Below are 24142 nucleotides of genomic sequence, written 5' to 3'. Positions count from 1 at the left end.
ATGGGCACCTGGCTGGCTCAGTAGGTTCAGTGTCCGACTTCAGGCTCAGGTCGTGATCTCGTCGTGGTTCATGAGTTCGAGCCCCATGTCGGGCTCTGTGCTGACAGCTCAGAGCCTGGAGCCTGCTTCGGATTCTGTGTCTCCCTGTCTCTGCCCCCCTTCCCTGCCCACACTCCATGTGTGTGTGTGTCTATCTCTTTCAAAAATAAATAAACGTTAAAAAAAAAAAAAAAGAATAGGCAAGTGCATAGAGACACAGTAGGTCACTGCCAGGACTAGGGTTAGGGTCGGGCAATAGGGCTGGGGAGTGACTGCTAACGGGCATGAGATTTCTTTTTGGGGTGATGAAAATGTTCTGGGATTAGATAGGATAACTGCACAACTCTATTAATATGCCAGAACCCACTGAATGATTAAAAGGGTGAGTTTTTATGGAATGTAAGTTATCTCTCTGCTGTTTTTGTAAAAAAGCAAAGCAAGCACATCCATGTGTTTGGGTTAAAAGAGAAGAATATAGGCAGTGCCCCAGAAGGCCCCCCCCCCCCCCCGCATCCCCCCAGCCGGTGCGCCAAGTTATCCTTGGGGAGATAGCAGCTGCTTCTGCAGCAACTGTCTGCTTCTCAGAAGAAGCCACTGTTTCAGACGAAGCCTGAAGCTTTATGCCCAGCATTTGCCAGGCCTAGCGGGGCACTTTTTGCAAAGTACCGTCTTAATCAGACGCTTCTTTGTGATTTTATGGTGCCAGTGTGACCTACCTTTCAAAACAGGTAGCTATGCACTTGCTCTTTTTTTTTCATAGAAATAATATGGAGTTTAAAGTTTTTAAAGAGTTTTTTGAAGTAGCATACATATTATTGTTAGATCTCTTGCTTAATCAGCATGGACTTTATTAACTATTAAATACTTCTTATTTTATCTGCCTAATCATAGCTGCTCTCCCACTCTTCCCCCCCCCCCCGCCCCGCCCCACGCTGGAGAGATGGGTTATTAATACTATCTTTTGGGGGAGCCAGATTAACATTAATATTTCTCTCATTCTACATGACGTTTCTGGGCTTAAATTTTATTTTATTTATTTTTTTATAAAAGTTTATTTATTTTTTTAAGTAGCGCCTGGACCTCACGCGGGGCTCAGACTCCTAACCCCAAGATCAGAAGTTGCATGTTCCACCAACTGACCCAGTCGGGGGCCCTTGAACTTAAAGTTTTAAAAGAAGCTACCCCTACATGTTTTTATATGCTTTCAAGTATTTTAAACTCAAACTCAGGTCAGTGTTGATTCCTTTGCCTTTCAGCGATGTCTTGGCATTGCCCATTTTTAAGCAGGAAGATTCCAGCCTTCCGTTGGATGGTGAGACTAAACACCCACCCTTTCAGTATGTGATGTGCGCCGCCACCTCGCCAGCCGTCAAACTGCACGACGAGACGCTCACTTACTTGAACCAAGGTTGGTATGGCTGGATCGTGTTTTGCCGGAAGAACTTCGATATATCCACGGTGGCACTACAGCCTAGTCTGCTGGTAACAGCTTGAAATTCGATTATGTTTCTTAAGTTCGACAGCTTCAGTTAACAGAAATTGTAGGAATTTTACTGTGAGCCAACGAGGTAAAAGTTTGTGGAAGCCGATTTGCATCAATAAGGTCTGTGGAACAAGATCTATTACAGGGTTTTTCAGACCAAATCCAGAGGAGGAGCAAGTAGGAAAGGATGTCAGTTATTTTTAGGAACCCTGGTTTCAATATGGAACTTGAGAATGAATCAGAAATCCAGCTAGCAAGGAACCTGGGTCTCAGGCCTGAAGCAGGTTTGTGCTGAAAATAGACAAGCTGCAGCAGGATGGAGTCTGTGGCTGAAATAAACCGTGTCAAATTTTGTCCACCCGTATCTTGTCTGCACTTGATGAGAATATTATGTTTCGGTGATCTGAAAATGAGAGCTGGCAGAGTGGAAAACGGATGTGGGTGTAGAATTTACTTTTGGAAATTATAAGGGATTTTTTCTGAGGTACCTTTAGCAGTCTGGGCATGGGCCAATGTGACTGACCAAATTAAACAAAAGTACTTTGTTACACAGCTATTCATTTGTTGGATATACATACTGAAAGCATGTTGCTCCTTTGGTTTTCTTTTAAATCTAAAGTTTCCTTTTTTTTTTTTTAAAGTTTATTTTTTGAGAGTGAGAGAGTGAGCAAGGGAGGGCGGGGGGCAGTGGAGGGGAGAGAGAGAGAATCAATCCCAAGCAGGCTCCGCACTGACAGTGCAGTGGGGCCCAGACTCACGAGCCGTGGGATCACGACCTGTGCCGAAATCAAGAGCCACCCAGGCACCCCTGAACTTTTATTCTTGTAAAAACAGTAGTACATACTCATTGTAGAAGGATTGGGAAATACCTCAAGAGATAAAGATGAAAATTGACTGTAGCTGCATCCCACCAAGAATACTTTTTAGTATTTTAAATGTTATTTTAGGTGTATTTTCTTGTGTATATTTCAACAAAATTGGATTTAACACCTGTTTGCTTAAGATATATTATGATTATTTTCCCATCATTAAATAGGATCTTTAATTCCTTGAACTGTGAGCTGTAGATTTTAGATTATTATGAAATAATAGTATTCTGAAATATGGAAGAGTAACTTATGCTAGCCTTTCATTTGATCTATAAATTTAGGATCCATGAGGTTTTACAACCCAGGTTATTCTACCATAGCACCCATAGCAGTACCCTAACTTTGGTGTTAATATTGTTTGGGTAGGCCTTCTGTTGTTTGAGACTTAAGTGTCATATTTGAAAGAACCTTAAGTGTATATGGTAACCTGTTTTAGATATAAAAAAAATATCAGAAGAAACTATGTAGGGGCGTGGATATCCACTGTAGCTTTATTTCTAATGACAAGGGAGTCACGTGCATTTCTCTTACTTGGGGAATAGTTGAGTAAGTTCTGTTGCGTGCATACCATGGGATGAACGAGTACACCCAGACCCCTGTTTAAAGGAATGTGTTGGATGTGTCTGTCTGTTGGCCTGGGGAAACATCCATAATTTATCACTGTTACTATTAAACTGGGAAAAGATCTCTCATGTTGATAAAAGTTTCCAGCCACCATCTATAGTCATAATGTATTAGACTGACGTTTGCTGAGTGTTTACAAAGTGTGAAGCATTGTACTAAGTACTATACGTGTGTTATTTAGTTCCCCAATAACTCCTGAAGTTTTATTAACCCATTTTAGGAGTGCCTGACTGGCTGTCCGTAGAACAGGAGACTCTTGATCTTGGGGTCATGAGTTCAAGCCCCCTGTCGGGCATAGAGCTTACTTAAAAAATGCATTTTACAGATTCGTAAGACAAGGTGAGAACAGTTGATTGAATTGAATTAATGGCTATGATGCACTTACAAGCTAGCCAACACATAGGAAGTCCAATATGACCTTTATTGCTGTTCCTGTCACTTACAACTAAGTAGCTTTAATGGTTTCTGATCCCACTGGAAACCAACTATTTAGACCTTGGTTGATGTGTTAGTTTCCTGTTGCAGCTGGATGAGCAGTTTTTGCAAATTGCGAGAACCCAGCCTGGTACTAGATACCGGTTCCGTGACTCAGGAAGTTTGCCAGGTTTATTGGGAAGTGTATTATTACAAGCTTTTAAATAAGCCAGTCAGAGTTTTAAACTGTAGAAATAGCATTTTTGCACTGCTTAGGAACTGTGGTGGGCAGAATAATTGTTCCCCAAAGATGTCCATGCCCTAATCCCCAGAACCTGTGAATATTTTACCTTATATAGCAAAAAGGACTTTGAAGATGTGGTTAAATAAAGAGTGTTAGGGGCGCCTAATGGCACATGTGACACTTGGTCTCAGGGTGGTGAGTTCAAGCCCCACATTAGGGGTAGAGATTACATTAAAAAAATAGTAATAAAGGGTGTCGGGATGGAGAGATTATCCTGGATTATATAGGTGGTCCCAGTGAAATCACAAGCGTCCTTATAGAGAGGGAGGTAGGAGAGTCGGAGTCAGATTTGAAGACCGAGGAAGAGGCCATGAGCCAAGGGATATTAGTGGCATCAAAAACAAAACAAAAAAACCCCCAAAACCACAAGGAAGTGGATTCTACCCTGAGGCCTCCAAAAGGAACACAGTCCTGCTGACTGCTTGATGTTGGCCCAGTACACCTATGCTGGACTTCTGAATTCCAGAACTGTGTGATAATAAGTTTGTATAGTTTCAGGCCACTGAGTTTGTCGAAATTTGTTATAGCGGCAGTAGACAACTATGACGTCAGCCAAAGCAAATGTGTACCAGGTGGCTGATCTCCAGGCTGGTGCGGAGTAGGCCACTGCTGTGTGTATCAGAGCTGTTTCCACAAGGTGGGCATCATCTACTCTTAGAGTCTAGATGAAAACACTTGCATCATATGGTACCGCCTCCTTGCTTACCTCTGAAGGCCTTGCCAAAGCTGGGTCTCGAAAGGGCATCTCACCAAGTCTGAGCTCTTGTGCTTGTGCATGTGTGTGCGTGTGTGTGTGTGTGCGCGCGCTTGCGCATGTATGTGTATTCACATATGTGAACTGTACACACATGTATAATGCATATATGTGAATATAGTGTATTTGTGGAGCACCCGTTAATGACGGAGTAAGAGGTATCCTAGACTGTTGCGATGCTGTCAAACAAGGAAACGAATGTAATGCGTTGCGGTTACTTGCAAAGGAGTCATAATGCAATTTAAACAGCTCTAGATTGAATTAGTTCTTAATTTCGGCATAGACCGGTAAGCCATTTAAACTAAGAAGGATTTTGAAATCTTATTACCTGTAATATTGCACAGTGGTGGATAAAGCATTATATTAAATGAACCCTGTGCAAAATGATACAATTGTATAACCAGCCCTTGCAAACCAGGCTGTTTTTCTCTTTGGCATAGCACTTTGGGAGTGTTTATCGTAATACGGTATTTATTCAGCTGCTAAGGAAAAGATGGTTAATTTTTGGCATTTTACTCAGGGCTTTTTGAATATAAAGTTTACTCCCAGGAGAGGGTCCTGAGGGCCTCGTGTTGGAGAGAGTACTGATGGACTGGCTGTTGGGAGCTTCACATACGCAGTGGCTCCCCAACTGTAGCATGCTTTGGGGTTACCCGGAGGGCTTGTCAAAACATGATCGCTGTGCCCCATAGAGCTTCTGTCTCTAGAGGTCTGGAGTAGGGCCGGAGAATTTGCATTTCTGACAAGTTTCCAGGTGATGCCGCTGCTGCTGGTCTGGGGACCCCTGCTTACATATTTTAATCACTTTGAATATTCAGGCAAGTATGCAAGCTTCCTTCACCACTGCCTTATGGATGGGTCTCCTCAGTTGAGTGTTGGCACGTGCTTGTGCCATTCTTTGGCTGTAGCTCGGTCACTGCCGGTAGGTAGCCTACCCTTAAAGTTCATTGCTCACCTTCTGCCTCTTGGGCAGCTATTGCTGAAGAATATTTGCCATTGCATAAAACCATAAAGAAAAGATAAATTCTGTGTAGTCTTAACGTCCTAGGCAGGTGTAAATTGGAACGAGTTTTTCAAGTTGTATTCGATGCCTCGGAGCGTCAGTTTTTGTACTGTTTTGAACAATAGAAGTACAGAGTTTAAAAACCATATTTGTATCTTCCTGTTTATGCTTGAGCAGCTAACCTCCTCTGCCCTTAGGTGACAAGAATTAGTCTCCCTTTGCGAAGTGAAAGACTGTAGTCTAAATGCTGCGGGGCCCCGGAGGGTGGCGTAAAGGCAGCTGGCTCTCCCCTGGGGTGGGGATCTGGCTGCAGTTGGGCCGCCCCTTGTCTTACAGCTGCACCTGAGTCCTCGATGCTTCCCTCCTTATGGGAGGGATGTGACTGCTGAACCCCTTGATTTTCCCAGGTCAGCTTTTCGCTGCTGTCGGATGAGAAATACCTACTCATTGGAAGGCCAACTTCTATTTGGAGAACCCAGGTTTTAGGCCCTAGGAAATAGCGTGTCTGTTGGATTAAAAATACTGTTAAAAAAAGAGAAGAGAGAGAAGAAAACCAATATGTAAGAAATAAAAACTCGGAAAGAAAAAGAAAAATACTGTTAAATGATAGAAGTTTCAAAAAAGAATATATTTCTTGTTAATTTCATTTTACAGCTGTGCATTTCCCTGAGGTTAGCTGTGGTTCTTGTTATAGATTCAAGTTCTATATTAGGACCTTAGAAATCAATTCTTTGAACTTAGCCATGGGGAGGGGAGGGGTGGGGGACTGTCACAGCTTGGGCTCCATTTGCTCTGGAGTCCATCTGAGGAAGCTAGACTGGGTGGGGATGTGAACTCACAACAATTATAGTTTTCGACTGTCAGTGCTTTTGCATTTGTAAGCCAAAAGAATAAAAAGTCAAAACTTCAGGGGTGCCTGGGTGGCTTAGGTTAAACCTCGGACTCTTGGTTTTGGCTCAGGTCATGATCTCATGGTTCTTGAGATCGAGCCCTGCATTGGGCTCCGTGCTGACAGTGCACTCTGCTTAGGATTCTCTGTCTCCCTCTCTCTGCCCCTCCCCTACTCTTGCGAGCACGTGTGTGTGTGTGTGTGTGTGTGTGTGTGTGTGTGTGCGCAGCGCGCGCGCGTGCGTGCATATTCTCTCAATAAAACTTAAAGTCAAAATATGAAAGGTAAGTTCAGAATATAAAGTTGGAAACAGGACTAGTGGGAGCCTGGGTGGTTCCACTGGTTAAGTGTCTGACTCTTGATTTTGGCTCAGGTCATGATCTCATGGTTCGTGGGTTTGAGCCCCACATTGGGCTCTGTGCTGACAGCACGGAGCCTGCTTGGGATTCTCTTGTCTCCCTCTTTGCCCCTCCCCTGCTCTTTCACGCAGGTGCATGCATGCTGTCTCTCAAAAATAAATAAATAGACATTTTTTACAGAGTTTAAAAGAAAATAAGAAAATTAAAATAGGACTAGCAAATCAGAGTACTGCTGTTGTGTTAACTGTACACTCCATTGATACTGGAGTCTTCTTTATATTTCAGTTAAAACCTAGACATGTTTCTGGAAACTATATTATTAAGAGATTTATGGAAGGGGATCAAAGAGAAGGAGAAATTAAACCAATGAAGGCCTGGTTGTTCACTCAGTGAATATCATCTCTTTTTCAAAGATTTTATTTTTAAGTAATCTACACCCAACGTGGGGTTGGAACTCACAAACCTGAGATCAGAAGTCGCTTGCTCTACCTACTTAGGCAGCCAGGCGCCCATAGGGAAACCATTTAAAGAGGAGCAAGTGTTACAGAGCCTGTTGTAGAAACTTACTTTGGATTTGAGAATAGAAATCGACAGTGCTTTAATACAGGAGCAACGAAGCCTGAGATGTTTGTGAAAACATTGAACTTTGTATTGAGCATAGAGGTGTCCTGTTAGGTTGACTAGGAAAAACCATACAAAGGAAGACAGGAACACGGAGGCGTTGTCCTTATTTGATTTTTTTTTTTTTTAAGTTTATTTATTTTGAGAGAGACGGACAGCATGAGTGGGGGAGGGGTGGGGGGGGGGAGGGGGCGGGAGGAATCCTAAGCAGGCTCCTCGCTGCCAGTACAGAGCCCGATGCGGGCCGAACTCAGGAAACTCAGATCAAGACCTGAGCCTCAACCAAGAGTCAGAGGCTTAACCGACTGAGTCACTCAGGCACCTGATTTGATTTTTTTTCAGTGCTGAGAATTTTGAGATTTTGAGGATCATAAAATAATCCTCACAGGACAAGTTTTCCCTCCCTCCTGGGCAGGTTATTTCTCCCCTGTCCTCACCTACTTGGTTTTTAATTAAACATTTTTTTATTGATCTGATAATTAACACAAACATTTTGTTAATTTGCCTAAATTTTTGTGAAGTTGAGTGTACTTTTAAATGTATAATAGTATAGTTTTCAAAATACCTATTCATATACTTTATTTTAAAATTTATTTCTTACTGTTTTTCTGAGTTTAGATCCATTGTTAAGTATGCTGCAAATTTAACTTTTTAAGAATGTCTTTTGCCATAGTATTATCTAGTGGTAATCTCAATCTGTTGAAAGACTTAAGGACTTTTTCTTAGTAACATACTATATGTAATGGTTTTCCTTCACCAGCCTTGGAGTGATTTGGTTGTGATTTAATAACCTTTTGTTGTATTTTGACCATATGATCTAGTACCTTCTGTATATTTTTATACAGAGTATGCACCATTGGAGTGTGGACTAGATCATAAATATCCTCAGCTTCATATGCATACCAGACACACGCCTTTTTTTTTTGTTTTTCAAGTAGATTTATTTTGAGAGGGAGCATGAGCGAGTAGGGGTGGGCAGGGAGAGAAGGGGAGAGAGAGGATCCCAAGCAGGCTCCACACTGTCAGCACAGAGCCCGATGAGGGGCTTGATTCCATGAACCATGAGATCGTGGCCTGAGCCAAAATCAAGAGTCGGACACTTAACTCACTGAGCCACCCAGGTGCTCCTGTAAGCACTCTTGATTTTCTCCACATCAGATTATGCTGTGGTCGTTACTACTTACTGATGGGTAATTGAGAAATCATTTTTGTGGTTGCGGAGTACATTCTTGACTGTTGGCAACAGCTTACGTTCCTAATGATACAGGTTGGTGTGTCGATGTCTATTTGTGTTTTCTTATGGACATTAAACAGCGAGAGAATGTGAGTTGGGTCCATTGGGCACAAGGAAGAAGGTTCTAGATCAAAACGTGGTCTTGGCTCGCACGAAACTCAGTACACAGATGTTCACAGTGTCGCTACTCTTAATGGCCAAGAAGGAGAACCAACCAGATGTCCGTCAGCTAGTGAGTGGCCAAACAAAACGGGGTACGTTGTTGCGATGGAATATTTGCGGTAAAAAGGAGTGAAGTGCAGGCACACCTCAGACAGAGGCAGCGCAGGTTCTGTTCCAGACCGCAGTAAGTGACCCTTGCAGTAAAATGAGTCAGATGAGTTTTTCGGCTCTTCGGTGCACATGAAAGTTCTCTTTACACCACCCTATAGGCTAGTCAGTGTGCAATAACCATGTATATATTTTAGGTAAAAAAATACTTCATCGCGGGGCACCTGGGAGGCCCAGGCAGTGAGGAGGCCAGTTGGTTCAGAGTCTGACTCTTGATTTCAGCTCAGTTGTGATCTCACAGTTTGTGCGTTTGAGACCCGCATCGGGTTCCACGCTGAGAGCGCAGAGCCTGCTTGGGATTCTTTCTCTCTCTGCCCCTCTCCTGCTCTCTCGCTTTCTTTCTTTCCCTTTCAAAATAAATAAACTTCAAAAAAAAATGCTTTATTGCTAAACAGTGGGTTACAATGACAGTTCACCATAACAAACACAATAATGATGAAAAAGTCTGCAATACTGTGAATTACACAAATTGAAATACTGAGAATGACAAAACGTGACAGGTACAGCGCGAGGACTCTTAGTGACGTGCTGTTGGAAGGGTGGTGCCGATCGACCTGCTTGATGCAGGTGGTCACAAACCTCCAGTTGTAAAAACCGTGGCATCTGCCAAGGGGGATGCAGCAGAGTGCAGTGAAAGGATATCTGCCCGTTGTCCTGCTGGGACACGCGTGAACGCTGAAAGCATGCGTAGTCAAGGAAGCCGGTGAATCACGTACCGTGTGACCGTTTATGTCCGGTGTGAGCCGGGCAAGTCCCTGGAGACAGAAAATAGAGTGATGAGTGGTTGCCAGGGGCGGAGTGGGTGAGGGTGGGAAGTGCCTGCTGAGGGCTGCAGTTTCCTTTTCGGGGTGATGAGAATGCCCCATGGTTGGTAGTGGTGATGATTTCACAATTCTGAATATGCTAAGCACGAGTCAGGTTTTAAAAGGATGAATTTTATGGTATGTGAATTGTATCTCAGTAAAGCCGTGGTAAAAAACTGGTCTTAGATTATGCTTGTGTGTATAATAAAATGTTAATGTGAGAGTCTAGCACATGAAAACAAACCGTCAGAGAATCTCTTCATTCTTCTGTCATAGTGTACGAAGGAAAGGATGATGTGGTTTGTAGGAAAGAAAGATCAACCTGAATGGTTTCTCTAGTTGAGAGGCCATTGAAGTTTTATGTTAAACAGCGATGTTCTTTGTGTGGACTGTCGGTGATACACAGTTTCTTTAAATTCAACAATTTGTTCAAAATAGGTCAGTCTTATGAAATTCGGATGCTGGATAATCGGAAAATGGGAGATATGCCCGAGATTACTGGAAAATTGGTAAAGGTAAGGATGATCCATTTTGATTCCTAACAGGTATTGTTTGCAGTGACTGAAAAAAGTAGCAGGTTTGCCGTAGAAGGTTTAGGTTTTTTGCACGAGAGTCGTTCTTTTAAAATCATTTAATTTCACTTTAAGAAGTAATGGCTATACTGCAACTCTTGACGTTTTGAACTATATTTTGTGTCCTTGTCTATAAAACAGAAATGATAGCAGTTACTGGGTTAAGTAAATGCTAAAGCCCTTTGGACACTAAGGCACCACAGTTGCAGCCGTGGGGGAGAAACCCACCACCACAACAGAGACTTTTAAGTTTTTCCTTTAAAAGTAAAAGAATAATGTGGGGGGAAATGTTAAGTGTTCATATGACACTTTTAAAGCCCTTTTATTTCACCTCTTAAAATCTCTCTGAAGACTGGAAATCTCTGTGCACCCTGTGTCCACACTGAGACGTATCTGAGCGAGGGCGGTCGTTCCAAGTGTAGGAGGCATAACCATCGGCTGGCTAGTCCGTTCCTTTTAGGATAGATCTTCGGGACCGTCCTGCTCCCTCCAGTGTCCTGCAGGGCATCCTCTAGCCTCTGCCTGTCACACAGAATGGTGTACTATAGATTCGGTGGCATTACAGGGCAGGACTTCTGGAAGAAGCTTGAGGGAAGGCAGAGCTTCAGTGTGGCTAAGTGTCAGCGTGAGAGAAGCAGCCCTTTGTTCTCTTGACGCTTCCGTCTTCCCAGAGAGGCACCCGGGGGCCTGGGCACTGCTGGGCTCTCGGTATGGAGAGGCGTTCCATGGAAAGACTCCCCTCTGTGGGTCTGCCTTTTTAGAGGGTGAGCGCGGGAAAGGCAGCTTGGGCCCACCTGGGAGAGCCGGAGCATCTTTGGGATGTTTTAGTGCTTCCTCCCAGACTTCCGACTCCCAGGGCTCCCATCTTTCCCGGACCAGAGGGAGACAGCTCGTTTCCCATTCTCACCTTCACCAGTTTGCGCTTGGAGTCTGTCGGGTCTGTGCTCGGTCCGTGGGTTTGGTCCTTTCCCCGTAGGGTGAGTCAGGTCAGATTAACAGCTCTCATTTTCTAGTGTGTAGGAAGCTTCGAAATGTCAGAGATTCTCTCGGGATGCCCTAGTCCTACCAGGCTGGCTTGTTGTCAGGCCACCGGGTGCCCTGGTTCACCTGCAGGCAAATCTGCCAATTGTATTTGAGAAAATGCCACCAGGAGTATATATTTTAAGGGAAGATGTGGGTGAATTCTTCTGTCTCTGTGAAAGTTACATTGGATGACTGTGAGAAGCTGCTTTAAAAAAAATCGATGTAGAAGTGTTGAAAAGTTGTTTAAATTGTAGACTGCTGTACAAAATGAAATAAGGCATTGTGTGTCTGGTATTGAGGTCCTTAAAACTGGACGTAAAAATGGTAGACGTTAATAAAGAGCTACTTATATGGTAAAATTTAAATATAACCAGAGGTAGAATGGTGTGATGATGCAGCCACGTGTTTATCACGTGGTTTATGATAAACACACGTGTATCATGGGTGCCTGTGATAAGCTACTCGAGAATACCAGTCAGGTTAGCTTGGAATGGCAGGGTTAATTAAGTTGTTGCTTGATTGCTTTAAGTTCTGCCTCTTGGGTTTAGTTCCAAATTAAAATATGTAAAAACCTCTAATTTACAAGATTCATGCCAGGTAAGAAATTAAGGCAAAAACAACTCTTCGTTATGAGGTAAGTGAACTGTTGACAGTAGAGAAACCGTCTCCCTCTAAGTGCAAAGTGGGTGTCTTGCTGTCATTAAACAAGCATATTCTTCCTCGACAAGAGCACTCATTTTGAAAGCATCAGTTTTCCTAAACAGTTAGCTTACAGAGTGGAAAGGTTAAGTTTGAAAAGGTCTTGGGGCGCCTGGGTGGCTCAGTCGGTTAAGCGTCTGACTTTGGCTCAGGTCAGGATCTCACTGCTTGTGAGTTCGAGCCCCACGTCGGGCTGTGTGCTGACAGCTCAGAGCCTGGAGCCCGCGTCGGGTTCTGTGTCTCTCTCTCTCTCTGCCCCTTCCCGCTCGTCCTCTCCCTCCCTCCCTCCCTCTCTCTCTCTCAAAAATAAACATTAAAAAATTTTTTCTAAGGTTTTCAATCAGTTTCATCTTCCACATGATAAGCCACATGTCTGATATTTGGTGGCTGTGCCAGAATACATCAAGTTAGAGCCCGAGAGCTTGCCTGGGACTCAGAGCAACAGTCTGCTCCTGCCAGAGGACTGCAGGGTGAATTTCTTAAGAATCCCACCCTTTTTTTATCTGCAGTATATATCCCGGAAGTACTGTGCAGCAATCTGGTGTCTAATTTCCTGACTCCACGATCTTTGAGTCTGCTACGGTGGGGGCATCTTAGGGAACAAATGCCGGGTCGGCAGAGGTGCTTTGGAACTTGGCTGTGCTCAGTAGCCTTGGTGATGTGCTCGCTTTGCTCGTTCTTGCTGTTAGGGCCCCTTTCCCCTGCTGGCTCTCTTGGTGTTTGATTTTCTTTTCCCCTTCCAAATTCACGAGTTTTTTTTTAATAGGCTGCCACTTCTTAACTCTGGTTCTCTTTCAATATTCTTTACTGTGCCATTTTAGTCTGGCCTACCAGAATGAGGTTGAGTCAAGCTCTTAAATCCAATACCGATATTCTCACACTATTTTCATCTGAATGTGTGGATTCGATCTGGTTCTCACTAAATACGAAAGAATCAAATCATGACATTTCTGTGCTGCACCTTATTCTGAGTTCGGCTTGTTGGGCAACGTGACCCAAGGCCCCCGCCAGCCCGTGCACCTTCCCCGTGAGGTCTTCGCTGCCCGCGGGCGGCGGTGTCGCGTGGGTGCTGGTGGACGGCCCGGGCAGGCCCCGAAGACGTGGGTGCCGGTGGCAAGGCGGGTGGCACGAACCAGAGCTGTGACTGTGCCTTTATAGATTTCCACTTTGGTCCCAGTGACTTTTTTTGGCCTCTTTGTAAACTACAGTTGACCCTTGAACGACAAGGGTTCGAACTGCGCGGGTCCACTTAGGAGCAGATTTTTTCAATATACACAGCGTAGTGCTGTGAATGTATTTTCTCTTACGATTTTTTAGTCTAAGTTTGTTTTCTCTAGCCTACTTTATTGTAACAACGCACAAGATGTGCGTTACTCAGCCGTTGATGTTATCGGTAAACTGGTGAACAGTCGGCTAGTAAGTAGTTGTTTTGGGGGAGTCCAAAGTTACACGTGGATTTTCTACTGTGGGAGGGTTCGGCGCCTCCAACCCCCATGCTGTCGAGGGTCAACTGTATTTCACATTAAAATACCGCTGCTCTTTAATAGTTTCCTTCCAAATATTTCTCCATTCTGCCACATTTTGGGCAGCACCCTGGTGGGTAGGGAAGGCAAGGCACTAAAGCAGTATTTATATGTGTTGCTAACAGATTATTTCCTAGTCAGACAAGAGCGTAGACTGGAAACATGATGATCTTACTGCATCATGAGAAAGTTGCTTATAAATGCGTCAGAAACACTAATTAGGGTAAATCTGGTATCTGAAGACATTGCGTGACCTGTTTTCTTGTTTCTGGAACCAAACAATCATTGGCACCCGAAACGTGTGGGAAGTGAAGGAGGGATGGGCGGAGAGCGGAGAACTGGCCTCGAGTGTGTGGAGTAAAGTCTTCCCTGGGAACCGGAGTGTTGGGATGAAGTTTGCCTGTGGGCGGAACGTCCCCCCACTGCTTACCTCAGATAACCTCTTGCACGTAAATAGTAGAGAATGACTTTAGCATATATGTTCTTTTCTTGGTGGGTGTGGGCACATTCTCCCACCTGTCCCTTGACTGTCTTTTTAGTGTTTCATTTTATTGAAGTATAATTAACATGCAGTGTTACATTAGTTTCAGTTGTAAGGTACAGCGATTCAGCATTTCTATATATTAGTACTTTGACTATCTGTAAAAAAAAAAACAACAAAACCCTCAGTTATTAACTATTATTTTAAATAGTTTTGCCATTGTGCCCGGGTTTCTGTCTGCTTCTCCTGCCCTTTCATGTTTGTAATCTGATGTTTTCTTCACAGAAGTCACATTCTTGCTCTCTGATCTTATGGACGTGTACCTTAATTTTGAGTTGCGGTGTCAACTTTTTAAATAAACATTTTACCTGAGTGATCATTTTATTTGTGCTTTTTGTTTCTGGGCTGTAATTCTTCTTGCACTGAATGGTTATAGCCATAATCCACATATTCCAAGAAGAAAGCAGTTCGCTTAGAAGATGTTGAAAGCAGAATTTTCCTTGCATGCTCGTCTGTTGTAGGTTAATGCATAAGAAGTGAAAGCACTTCGCATTTTAGCTGGAGTAGTTTAAAAGCGCTCATTTTCCCCACTTACTCCGCAGAGCATCATAAGAGTTGTATTCCATGACAGACGGCTGCAGTACACAGAGCATCAGCAACTCGAAGGCTGGAAGTGGAACCGCCCAGGAGACAGACTTCTCGACTTAGGTACGAGTGGCTGTCGGAAGACTCTGGAGACACGGCGGTTGGCAGCCGTGCCCGTCACTGTATTGGCAGCGTGTTTAACTGTGAGGGGAGAGTTTGGTGTTAGCGGGTCCTGCGTGCCTCGAGTTGTTCTGAACTTAGAAACGAAGTGGGTTTTTTGGTGCTAAAAGAGCCCGAGTCAGGAATTTTGAGTTTGAAACCATTTATTTAGTTCTCGATTGGCACATCCATCGTGCGTTGAATGAAGTGAAATAGAAACCGTGGGGGGAGAAAGTCTCGTGCACGTTGGGCGGGCTTGGGTGTTAGTGTGGTTGACCATGGGAACGTTGAAGGAAAAGGTTCAGCGTGGAGGTGTTGAAGGATTTCATTTGCACGTAATGATATTAAGTTGTAACTTTTCAGTGATTTGTAGTAGATGAGTTTCTGTGTAACTTCTTCTTAAAATACAGATATTCCAATGTCTGTGGGAATAATTGACACCAGGACAAATCCAAGCCAGTTAAATGCGGTTGAATTTCTGTGGGACCCTGCAAAGCGCACGTCTGCTTTCATTCAGGTTTGGAGTTTTACCTTATTAGAAGTCCGCCAGCCTGGTCATCTGAAGGACCATGGATGAGCTTGAATTCTTCACACACAATGTTCTCTTCTTTAAAAGCTTGTTTGTAAACTACCTTATAATGTCTTCTATATGTGTATGTTTTTCAACCTACGTACACATAACTGTATACGTGTGTGTATAAAGTGAAGTTGGGGTTATCCTACTAAATCCGTCATTTATAGACTAACCTACTACTCACACTACTTTTACCATTGGTAATAACACTAATCAAAACTTCTAATTAAAACTTCTTTTTCTCGTAAGATGTATTTCTCTTCAACAAAAGCTCCTGGGTTTTTTTTAATTTATTTTTTAATTTACATCCAAGTTAGCATATAGTACAACAATGATTTCAAGAGTAGATTCCTTAATGCCCCTTACCCATTTGGCCCATCCCCCCTTCCACAATCCCTCCAGCAGCCCTCAGTTTGTTGTCTGTATTCAAGAGTCTTATGTTTTGTCTCCCTCCCTGTTTTTGCTCCCTTCCCTTATGTTCGTTCATCTGTTTTGTATCTTAAAGTCCTCATGTGGGTGAAGTCATAGGATTTTTGTCTTTCTCTGACTAATTTCACTTAGCATAATACCCTCCAGTTCCATCCACATAGCTGCAAATGGCAAGATTTCGTTCTTTTTGATTGCCGGGTAATACTCCATTGTATATATATACCACGTCTTCTTTATCCATTCATCCATCGATGGACATTTGGGCTCTTTCCATACTTTGGCTATTGTTGATACTGCTGCCGTAAACATTGGGACGCATGTGCCCCTTCGAAACAAAAGGTGTTTTGTTTTTTTTTTTTAAGGTTATTTTTATTTATTTTGACACAGAAATAGAGAGCAAGCGGGGGGAGGGGCAGAGAGAGAGGGAGACAGAATCCCAAGCAGGCTCTGCACTGTCAGCACAGAGCCCAACTTGGGACTCAAACTCATAAATCACGACATAATGACCTGAACCAAAACCAGGAATCGGACGCTTAACCAACTGAGCCACCCAGGCACCCCCCAAAAGCTGCTGTTTTTAAAAGGGTAGGATTAGGGCACCTGGCCGGCTCAGCCCATAGAGCATGCGACTCTTGATTTTGGGGTTGTTAAGTTCGAGCCCCACGTTGGGCATAGAGTTTACTTAAAAAAATAAAAAAAATTAAAGGGTGAGATTGAAGAAAGTGTACAGCTCAAGATTCCTTCTGCCATTATTTAAAGACATTCTAATATTGAAAATGTCAAACCCCCACCAAAGTAAGAGAAGAAGAATGAATCCTCAGTGTATCCACCACCTGGCTTCAACAGTTACTAGTAGTTTCCTTGGTTTTTGTTATTGATGGAGCACTCGAGAGCAACTCCCAGGCATTTCATTTCACCCTAAATACCCATTTGTGTCCCTAAGAGATGAGTTTTTTAAAAACATAAATATAATATGTGTAAAATATACTTAGTAGTAACTTTTATACCCTCTCTGTTCAAATTTGCGTATGGTGTTATTAAAACAACTGAGTTAGGTAATCTTCACGTAGAAAGGGAAATTGCTTAATTGCTGATGAGCCTAAGTAGGCTCTCATTTGTGTGAAGTGTAAAGAATCTTTAGTATTTTGTGTTTTTGTGGCCTACCAAATAGTATCTCCCATCAACTAAGAATCACTAGGGACACGGTTCGTATTAGCTGGCCATGTACTGGTATCGGAAGAGGAACAGAAGTGGTGGGAAGTGAGCATTGTCCTCGGTGCACTTTGAGGGCTGACAGAGGAGTTTAGACCGCACAGGCAGGGTGAGTAGTGGGCTCTGGGGAAGGTGGCCACCGCCCAGGTGGTCGGTCGCACAGTTGGCGTGTGTAGGCCCGGCAGTAAGGCGGTGGGCTGGCTAGGCGAGGTGGTGGCGGGAGAGGGCAGACAAACGGAAGCTCTCAACGATGAGGTGTCCGTTGCCGTGGACTGAGCCGTGTGCAAGGCCGAGGACCCTGGGTCTGAGAGCACCGTTCAGTCCAGAGTGGAGGTAGGAGAGCACCCGCGATGGGAACAAGTCCTGCGTTAAAGGACAGGAGGCGCCGGACTGGGGAAAGTCCAGAAAGGCCCAGTGGGATTCGTGAGAGGAGAGCCGTACGGAGAAATTCACGACAGGCATCTGGCTAATATGCAGGGCTTGGTTTGAAAAGATCTTGAATCTGTGGCTGTGGCGGGACGTCCCGGAAGGCGTAAGATAGAAGGGGCTCCGTAGACGGGTCTCTGAGTCCCTTTCAGCTTGAGTCGTTTTCCAGGTGCACTGCATCAGCACAGAATTCACTCCCCGGAAGCACGGAGGCGAGAAGGGAGTGCCTTTCAGGATCCAGGTGGACACCTTTAAGCAGAACGAAAACGGAGAATACACGGATCATCTACACTCAGCTAGCTGCCAAATCAAAGTGTTTAAGGTAAGAGAGAGAAAGCAGGCTTTTAGTAATAACCAAGGCCCGGTGTTGCTTGTAAATTTTCCGTCTTCAGCCTGCTGGACGAAACCCTCTGCTTTGTGTTTAAGCCTAAAGGTGCGGACAGGAAACAAAAAACGGACCGAGAGAAGATGGAGAAGAGAACCGCTCACGAGAAGGAAAAGTACCAGCCGTCCTACGACACCACCATCCTCACGGAGGTAACGCCCGCCCAGCAGCGCTCTGGTTTCCGAAGAGAAACACGCAGCAGTCTGCATAGCGGCACTCTGAGGAGGGGTTTCGCTACAGAGGGTTGGGAAGCTTGGGTGGTGGGCTGACATAACGTTCTCTGTGAAATTGGTGGGGAAGATGTTTTATTTAAATTGGGGGATTTTAATAGATTCGTTTCCTGGGTGGGGTCCGGAATGAAGATGCTGAAATCCCAATCAGGTCTCAGAAACAGACCTTACAAACCTTGAACGTTGTCAAGAGATTAAGTCGGGGCCTAGAATGTCTGATTTTTGTCACTGCTGGGGTTTTGCATTTTCTTTAACTTTGAATCCTGCTAGTCATACGTTTGTTTAATTGGACTGCAGAGACATAAAGCAGGGTATTAGATCTTTCTTTGTATAATGAAAAGACATTGATCCCAATCTTTGGTGTTTGTCCAGATGAGGCTTGAGCCTATAATTGAAGATGCAGTTGAACATGAGCAGAAAAAGTCCAGCAAGCGGACTTTGCCAGCAGACTACGGTGATTCTCTGGCAAAGCGAGGCAGTGTAAGGGACTTCTGCTTCTCTTCTCATTGTGCAGGAAACCTTGTGCAGTGTTAGATATAGGATCAACTTCCACCGAAAAGTAAAGCCAAATTTGTTTTCGATGTCCTTGTCTTGATTTAATTTGCTTTTGTTTAGACTTCCTGCTTTCTGTTTGTTCCTCACTGAGGAAAATTTCCTAAATCTAACACTTTAAAACAAAGTTGACCATATTGGGTGGTTTTGGAAGGAAAAACGACACTCAGAGATGTGTTCCCTCCCTTCCTCCTCCCCTTCCTCCCTCCCTCCCTCCCTATCTCTCCTTTGCACACACACTTCCTTCAAGAGCACTGAAATTAATTGAAAATACTTTCTTTAGTAAAAGAGTTAATCATTTTTGTGTAATTAAAAAAGGTTTTGCTTTCTCATGTGTATAACTGATAAGAAAATGCAACGGATATCTAGACAAATGGTGGCAGCAAGCTTGACATTAACAGGCAATACTTTGTGTCACATTTCCCTGCATGTAGTATAAGAATGTGTGTCTGTCTGTGCTTTTAAAAGCCTGTTTGGCAGCACTGGTAGAAAAAAGTCTTTGCATCGGTGTTTCCTCTTGGCTCCTGCATTGTGACTTTGTGCTTCGGGCCAGAACAGCGAGTGCATCTTGCTACACTGAGACCTGCTTCTCCCAACATGCAGTCGAGGGTTTTGGCTTTGTCACCTTAAGCACAGCATGTCTTTATCTTACGACACAGCTCTTCATCTAACGGCCCACAAAGCATTCTCTTGTTACTTAAACTTAGATCACCGGGTACCCGCAGTAAATGTAAACACAGAGCATCCAGTAATTTTTAAAAGTAACTGTCATCATCTGTATTCATGGCTACTCTATTCGTCATGGCAGTGTTTGTAAAATCAAGGTGCCAGACATGACGTTTTCACTCTTAACACGTGTATATGTAATTCTCTGTAGAATATGAAAGTCACGGGCCTTATCACAGGACCCTCGTTTCCAGATTAGAGCATTGAGTGAAAATATTTCAAGTGCTGCTTTGTGCAGTGAAACAGAAAAGTGGATGTCTGGATAGGGAGCGCACATAATGCGTTTTCTTTAACTGGGCTTTTCTGATTTGGATCAAAGCTTGTGTGGACAACTATATGCTCCCTCCCCAGGGTCCCCTGGGCCCCCTTCAGTTTTATATTTTTCAATCTTCTTTGCATTTCCCAGCAGAAGACTCACCAGTCGTTCTTAGTAAACTTTTCTGGGGAGATCCTGGTAACTGAAGTCGCTTTTCCTTTCTTGTTAGAAACTATTTAATGAAAAGGAATGCGTTCTGATAACTCGTAAATTGAGGAAATCTATTATAGTCCGGAGCTAATCTGGAGGTGGTAGAATTGTTGGTAAATTATTAATGACTCTTAAGTCTAAAGTATGCAAAACGTCAGCAGTTCACTGGCCTGGGATTTCACATCTTCCTAGAGCGTGTTGCTTGCTGCCCTGGGCTGTATTTAGTTTGGTTAAGATACTCGTAGGGGGTGGCGAGAGCTCCTCTTTGAAACCTGTTGAAGAAAAAGTAAGGTACAGATTAGTCCCTGTAAAAAAGTCCACAGCGTTTCGTATATTTGTGCGAGTACCTACAAAGGCAGGCCAGCATTTCTTACAGTTCTTGGGTAGTTACACTTGGCCTTCGTTAGGAAAGCACGGCAGGCTCACCTATTACCAGGTGCTGTTTGAAATGGTCCCACGCTGAGTAGAGGCCCTACTGTTGGCTCTGGACAGCTGCTGCACGACAACCCCTTTAACGTGTCTGTTGGTCTTTGTCCCTGAGCTGTATTTTACTGGCTCAGATCAGGCTGCCAGTGTCTACAGTCTAAAACGGGCCGGCATTTTCCAGTCTACCTGGGGAGGGACTTTGTTCACGGTGCACTGAAACCGTGCCCACACCAGTCCAAGCCAGGTATTGCTGGAGCCATAATGAATAACAGACTTTCCTCAGGAACGTAGGCACTGCACTGTTGCTTATTTTATTTTATTTTATTTTATTTTATTTTATTTTATTTTATTTTATTTTATTTATTTAAAAATTTTTTTTAATGTTTATTTTTGAGAGAGGATGGGGGAGGGGCAGAGAGAGAGGGAGACACAGACTCTGAAGCAACCTCCCAGCTCTGAGCTGTCAGCACAGAGCCCAGTGCGGGGCTAGAACTCTCGAACCGTAAGATCATGATCTGAGCCGAAGCGGGATGCTTAACCAACTGAGCCACCCGGGTGCCCCGCTTTCTTTTATTTTTTATTTAATTTTTATTTTAAAGATTTTTCTTTTTGAGTAGTCTCTCCCCCCAACGTGGGGTACTGAGATCAAGAGTCGTACCCTCTCATGACTGAGGCAGCCAGGTGTCCCCCACCCCCCATTGCTTAAAGACAGGGAAGCACGACAGGCTAGAAGAAACATTGTGAAAATCTTCGTGGGTATGCCCTTCCCCTCTCCAGTTGAGACTGCAAGAGAAACCTACAAAATAGAGAGCCGGCCTTGGTGCTTCATTCAGCCTGGCCTTTTAAGAACTTGGCACCCATCATTTTCTTAGAAGCCGAGGCCTCCCAACAGGACCGGTTTTCACTGGTTTCCTGGTGTTCAGTGAGTCGAGCCTCGTATTTATTGGGCAGGTTTTAGAAGTAAGCTGTTAGCATCCCTGCTTTTCTCCTGGTGAAGGAATCTCGTGTAAAAGCGAAATAGGTGTGTTTATGGAGGTTTCATAAATCTGGCGTCCCTGCCGTATTACTGTGCCGCGTTAACTTGGAGCTTTTGATGGCTTCATTTCCTCAGACAGCTGGCAGTGATGAACGGATTTGGGGAGACTTAGTACTAAACGGTTTACCCTATTTAGATGTGCATGTTGTGCAACATGGTCATAGTTTTTATGGTGCGGCAAGGGAACCGTCTTCCAGGCAGCGGAGAGGACCGTGAACATGCGACACCTAGAACTTGCTGGATCTGCCAGTTGGGCTCCTCCGACTGCAAGATGAGGCGGTGTTACTTTGAGAGCTGGAAAGAGAAGCGGCCTAGTTGCAGGGGAGCGGGCACTGATGCGTAAAAGGCCACTTAGAGTGAAATTGCTGTGCATGCGGTGAGTTCAGTGGTGCTGTCTGGGCAGATGAGATTTCTTTGTGAAAGTTGGTAGTAGTTGGAACACTCTGGTCAATTTTCCCATTTTTGAGGGGACACGTAATGGGTGGTCGATTTAAGATACAACCATGACATTGCTTTTTGAAGTGTATCCTGCCGAATTTAAATACCATAGCAATTTAACACCCAACTGTTGTTCATTTAAAAAGTCCATGATGGGGCCACCTGGCTGGCTCAGTCGGTGAAGCGTCCGACTTTGGCTCAGGTCATGATCTCACGGTTCGTGGGTTCGAGCCCCATTTTGGGCTCTGTGCCGACAGCTCAGAGCCGGGAGCCTGCTTGGGATCCTGTGTCTCCCTCTCTCTCTGCCCCTCCCCCGCTCGCTTTCTCTCTCCCTCTCCGTCTCTCTCTCTCTCAAAAAGAAATAAATGTTAAATAAAAAGTTCATGATGGAGCTCTGTAGTTATGCCTGAAATTTTATCCCATTCTTCCTCCTTGATCTGTTTTCTCTTCCACTTGCCATAAATAATTTCATCTCAATACGACAGACTCTTACGCCTGAAAATCTTTTAACGATCACCCTAATTACTTCTTTATGACAGACTTATTCAAACTGAAATTTAATATTTTCTCTGACCATAAGGCTCTTAAGTCTGTTGAGAAATGTTTTTGAAAGTAAACTCTACACCCAATGTGGGGCTTGAACTCACATCCCAGAGATCAAGAGTTGTGTGCTCTCCTGACTGAGCCAGCCAGCTACTTGCTGTTGGTACCAGTTTATCAAAACAACAAAGTATACAATTATTAATAAACAGTTGTTAAATGTAAAAATAGAAATGTTATTGGAAATGCCTGTTGAAGGAGGAGACAGGGCGGAACGCAGTCACATTCTGCATTTGTCTTTTTTTTTTTTTTTTTTTTTTTTTTTTTTTTGTAGAGAAAAGCAACCTTGTTTAGAAACTTTGTTTAGACGTGCTTACTTTTCTTCGAGTGGTGTCATTCAGGTCTTGCAATTCCTTTTGAGTCATTTGCCCCAAATCCCAGTGACCTGTTTTTTATGATCCGGTCGATTACTTGAGTAGGTGTCAGCTGACGCTAGGTATTCCTGAAGCGTTGGAAGGCAAGGAGTTGAAAACTACCCGACATAAACAGAAGCATTGTTTTAGAGTCATGTACTTTCTGATTTATCCCGATATCTTTGGTCTTTTGCTTTGTTTGGGGGCGGGTCTTCTGTCCCCTGGCCGTGGTGAGACATGATGGCTTTTTTGTGTAAAACGTGAGAAGGGTGATTGCGAAGGGGGCCTGGCAACCGAGGGCGTCCTCCCACGGACTCATTCTAGGGACCCTGTCAGGGAGTGAGGTGGACTCCTGCTCAGGTTTGAAGCTCCTACTTGGTTGCCCTGACCTGCTCAGCACACTTTTGACTTAGCTTTTCCACTTCTCCTAATCGTAATGGCGCGTGTCTGTGTCTTTGCTCTGTCTGTGGTCAGAATGGTGCCTAGGCCGAAAGCTGTCCTAGTTCACCATGCCCCTTTCAGAAAAGAGAAGCCAGAAGCGTGTGTAGACATGTGTAGACCGGTAGAGAGCCGTAGGCAGCACCGCGCACAGTCGGTGTGTTTCGATGCTAGGCCTGCCTTGCCTCGCTTGGTTGGGGACTGTTAACCTTAAAGGAACCCGGGAGGCGAGCGGGTACTGGTGAGGGTGCTGCTTGGGCAGGAGAGCAGAGGAGCACTAGGGGGACAGAGCCACCGTCCTGGTCACCATACGTGTCGGATGCTTACGAACCGTCCTTGCCTCTGCGGTTCCTAAACCTTGATAGGTGCCTGCGAGACCCTTGCTACAGAGGAAGGGGAGGGGCCTTGAAAGCCGGCTGTGCATAAGTGTACATTTCGAATGCCTGCATACGTTTTCGCTGCTGTCCTCACTTCAGGCCTTCCCTGTGATGAGTCAGTGCATAGACGCAGGTGGCACGTAAAGGCCACGCGGCAGTAAATTTGATGTTTCTGTGAGGTTCCTTGATGAGTGTCAAGTGTCTTGTGTTTTATGACCTTGCATTTGGCCAGACTAGACAGTCACTTGCAGAAATACTTCTTGCGTACACTTCTAAAAGCAGCTCGCTGATTGATTTCTGTTTCTGTCCTTAGTGCTCTCCGTGGCCCGACACCCCCACAGCCTACGTGAATAGCAGCCCTTCCACAGCGCCCGCCTTCACCTCCCCACAGCAGGGCACGTGCAGCGTCCCAGACAGGTACTGCTTCGTGCCGGCGTGCGCCCGGGGCGGCCCGGGCCGTGCCCCCTCGCGTCCCCTCCTTGGTTGACGGCGTCTGCTCGTTGACACGGATCTGAAGTCTTTAGTGGTGGGGTCCAGCCGCCTCGGTTTGAGAGGAAAGTCGTCTCTTCCTTGCCTGCTGGCCTTTCCGTTCTCAGCCCTGGTGCCTCACACGTTCACAACTGTGGAAGTTGTAGGAAAGGGGGCGTTTTCCAGATACATCCTAGGTGAGAGAGAAGGAACATTAGTGGAGTCCTGGATAGAGAAG

The 24142-nt window shown here is 44.6% G+C and overlaps 2 protein-coding genes across 3 annotated transcripts in view; one reads left to right on the top strand and one right to left on the bottom strand.

The window, feature by feature from the left end:
• The window catches only part of UBP1 (upstream binding protein 1), a 51007-nt gene that overhangs the window by 13692 nt on the left and 13173 nt on the right, over window positions 1–24142 (top strand). Inside the window, exons 2-9 of one of the 2 annotated variants that reach the window (XM_019418576.2) lie at window positions 1296–1447; window positions 10165–10241; window positions 14627–14732; window positions 15179–15285; window positions 17579–17731; window positions 17836–17946; window positions 18397–18504; window positions 23750–23853. In XM_019418576.2, coding sequence (XP_019274121.1) covers window positions 1296–1447; window positions 10165–10241; window positions 14627–14732; window positions 15179–15285; window positions 17579–17731; window positions 17836–17946; window positions 18397–18504; window positions 23750–23853 — 918 coding nt within the window. The remainder of the gene's footprint in view (window positions 1–1295; window positions 1448–10164; window positions 10242–14626; window positions 14733–15178; window positions 15286–17578; window positions 17732–17835; window positions 17947–18396; window positions 18505–23749; window positions 23854–24142) is intronic. The other variant, XM_019418577.2, reaches the window with a different exon arrangement.
• Window positions 15800–24142, bottom strand: part of FBXL2 (F-box and leucine rich repeat protein 2) — a 134893-nt gene continuing 126550 nt past the window's right edge. Inside the window, exon 17 of the transcript XR_008422656.1 lies at window positions 15800–20040. The gene's annotated coding sequence lies outside the window, so the exon portion shown is untranslated. The remainder of the gene's footprint in view (window positions 20041–24142) is intronic.

This window comes from Panthera pardus, unplaced genomic scaffold (assembly GCF_024362965.1).
Source record: "Panthera pardus isolate Hobbes unplaced genomic scaffold, ASM2436296v1 HiC_scaffold_16, whole genome shotgun sequence".
Lineage (NCBI taxonomy): Eukaryota > Metazoa > Chordata > Mammalia > Carnivora > Felidae > Panthera > Panthera pardus.
Note: the sequence above shows the minus strand (reverse complement) of the source record. Positions and strands in the feature narration are given on the sequence as shown.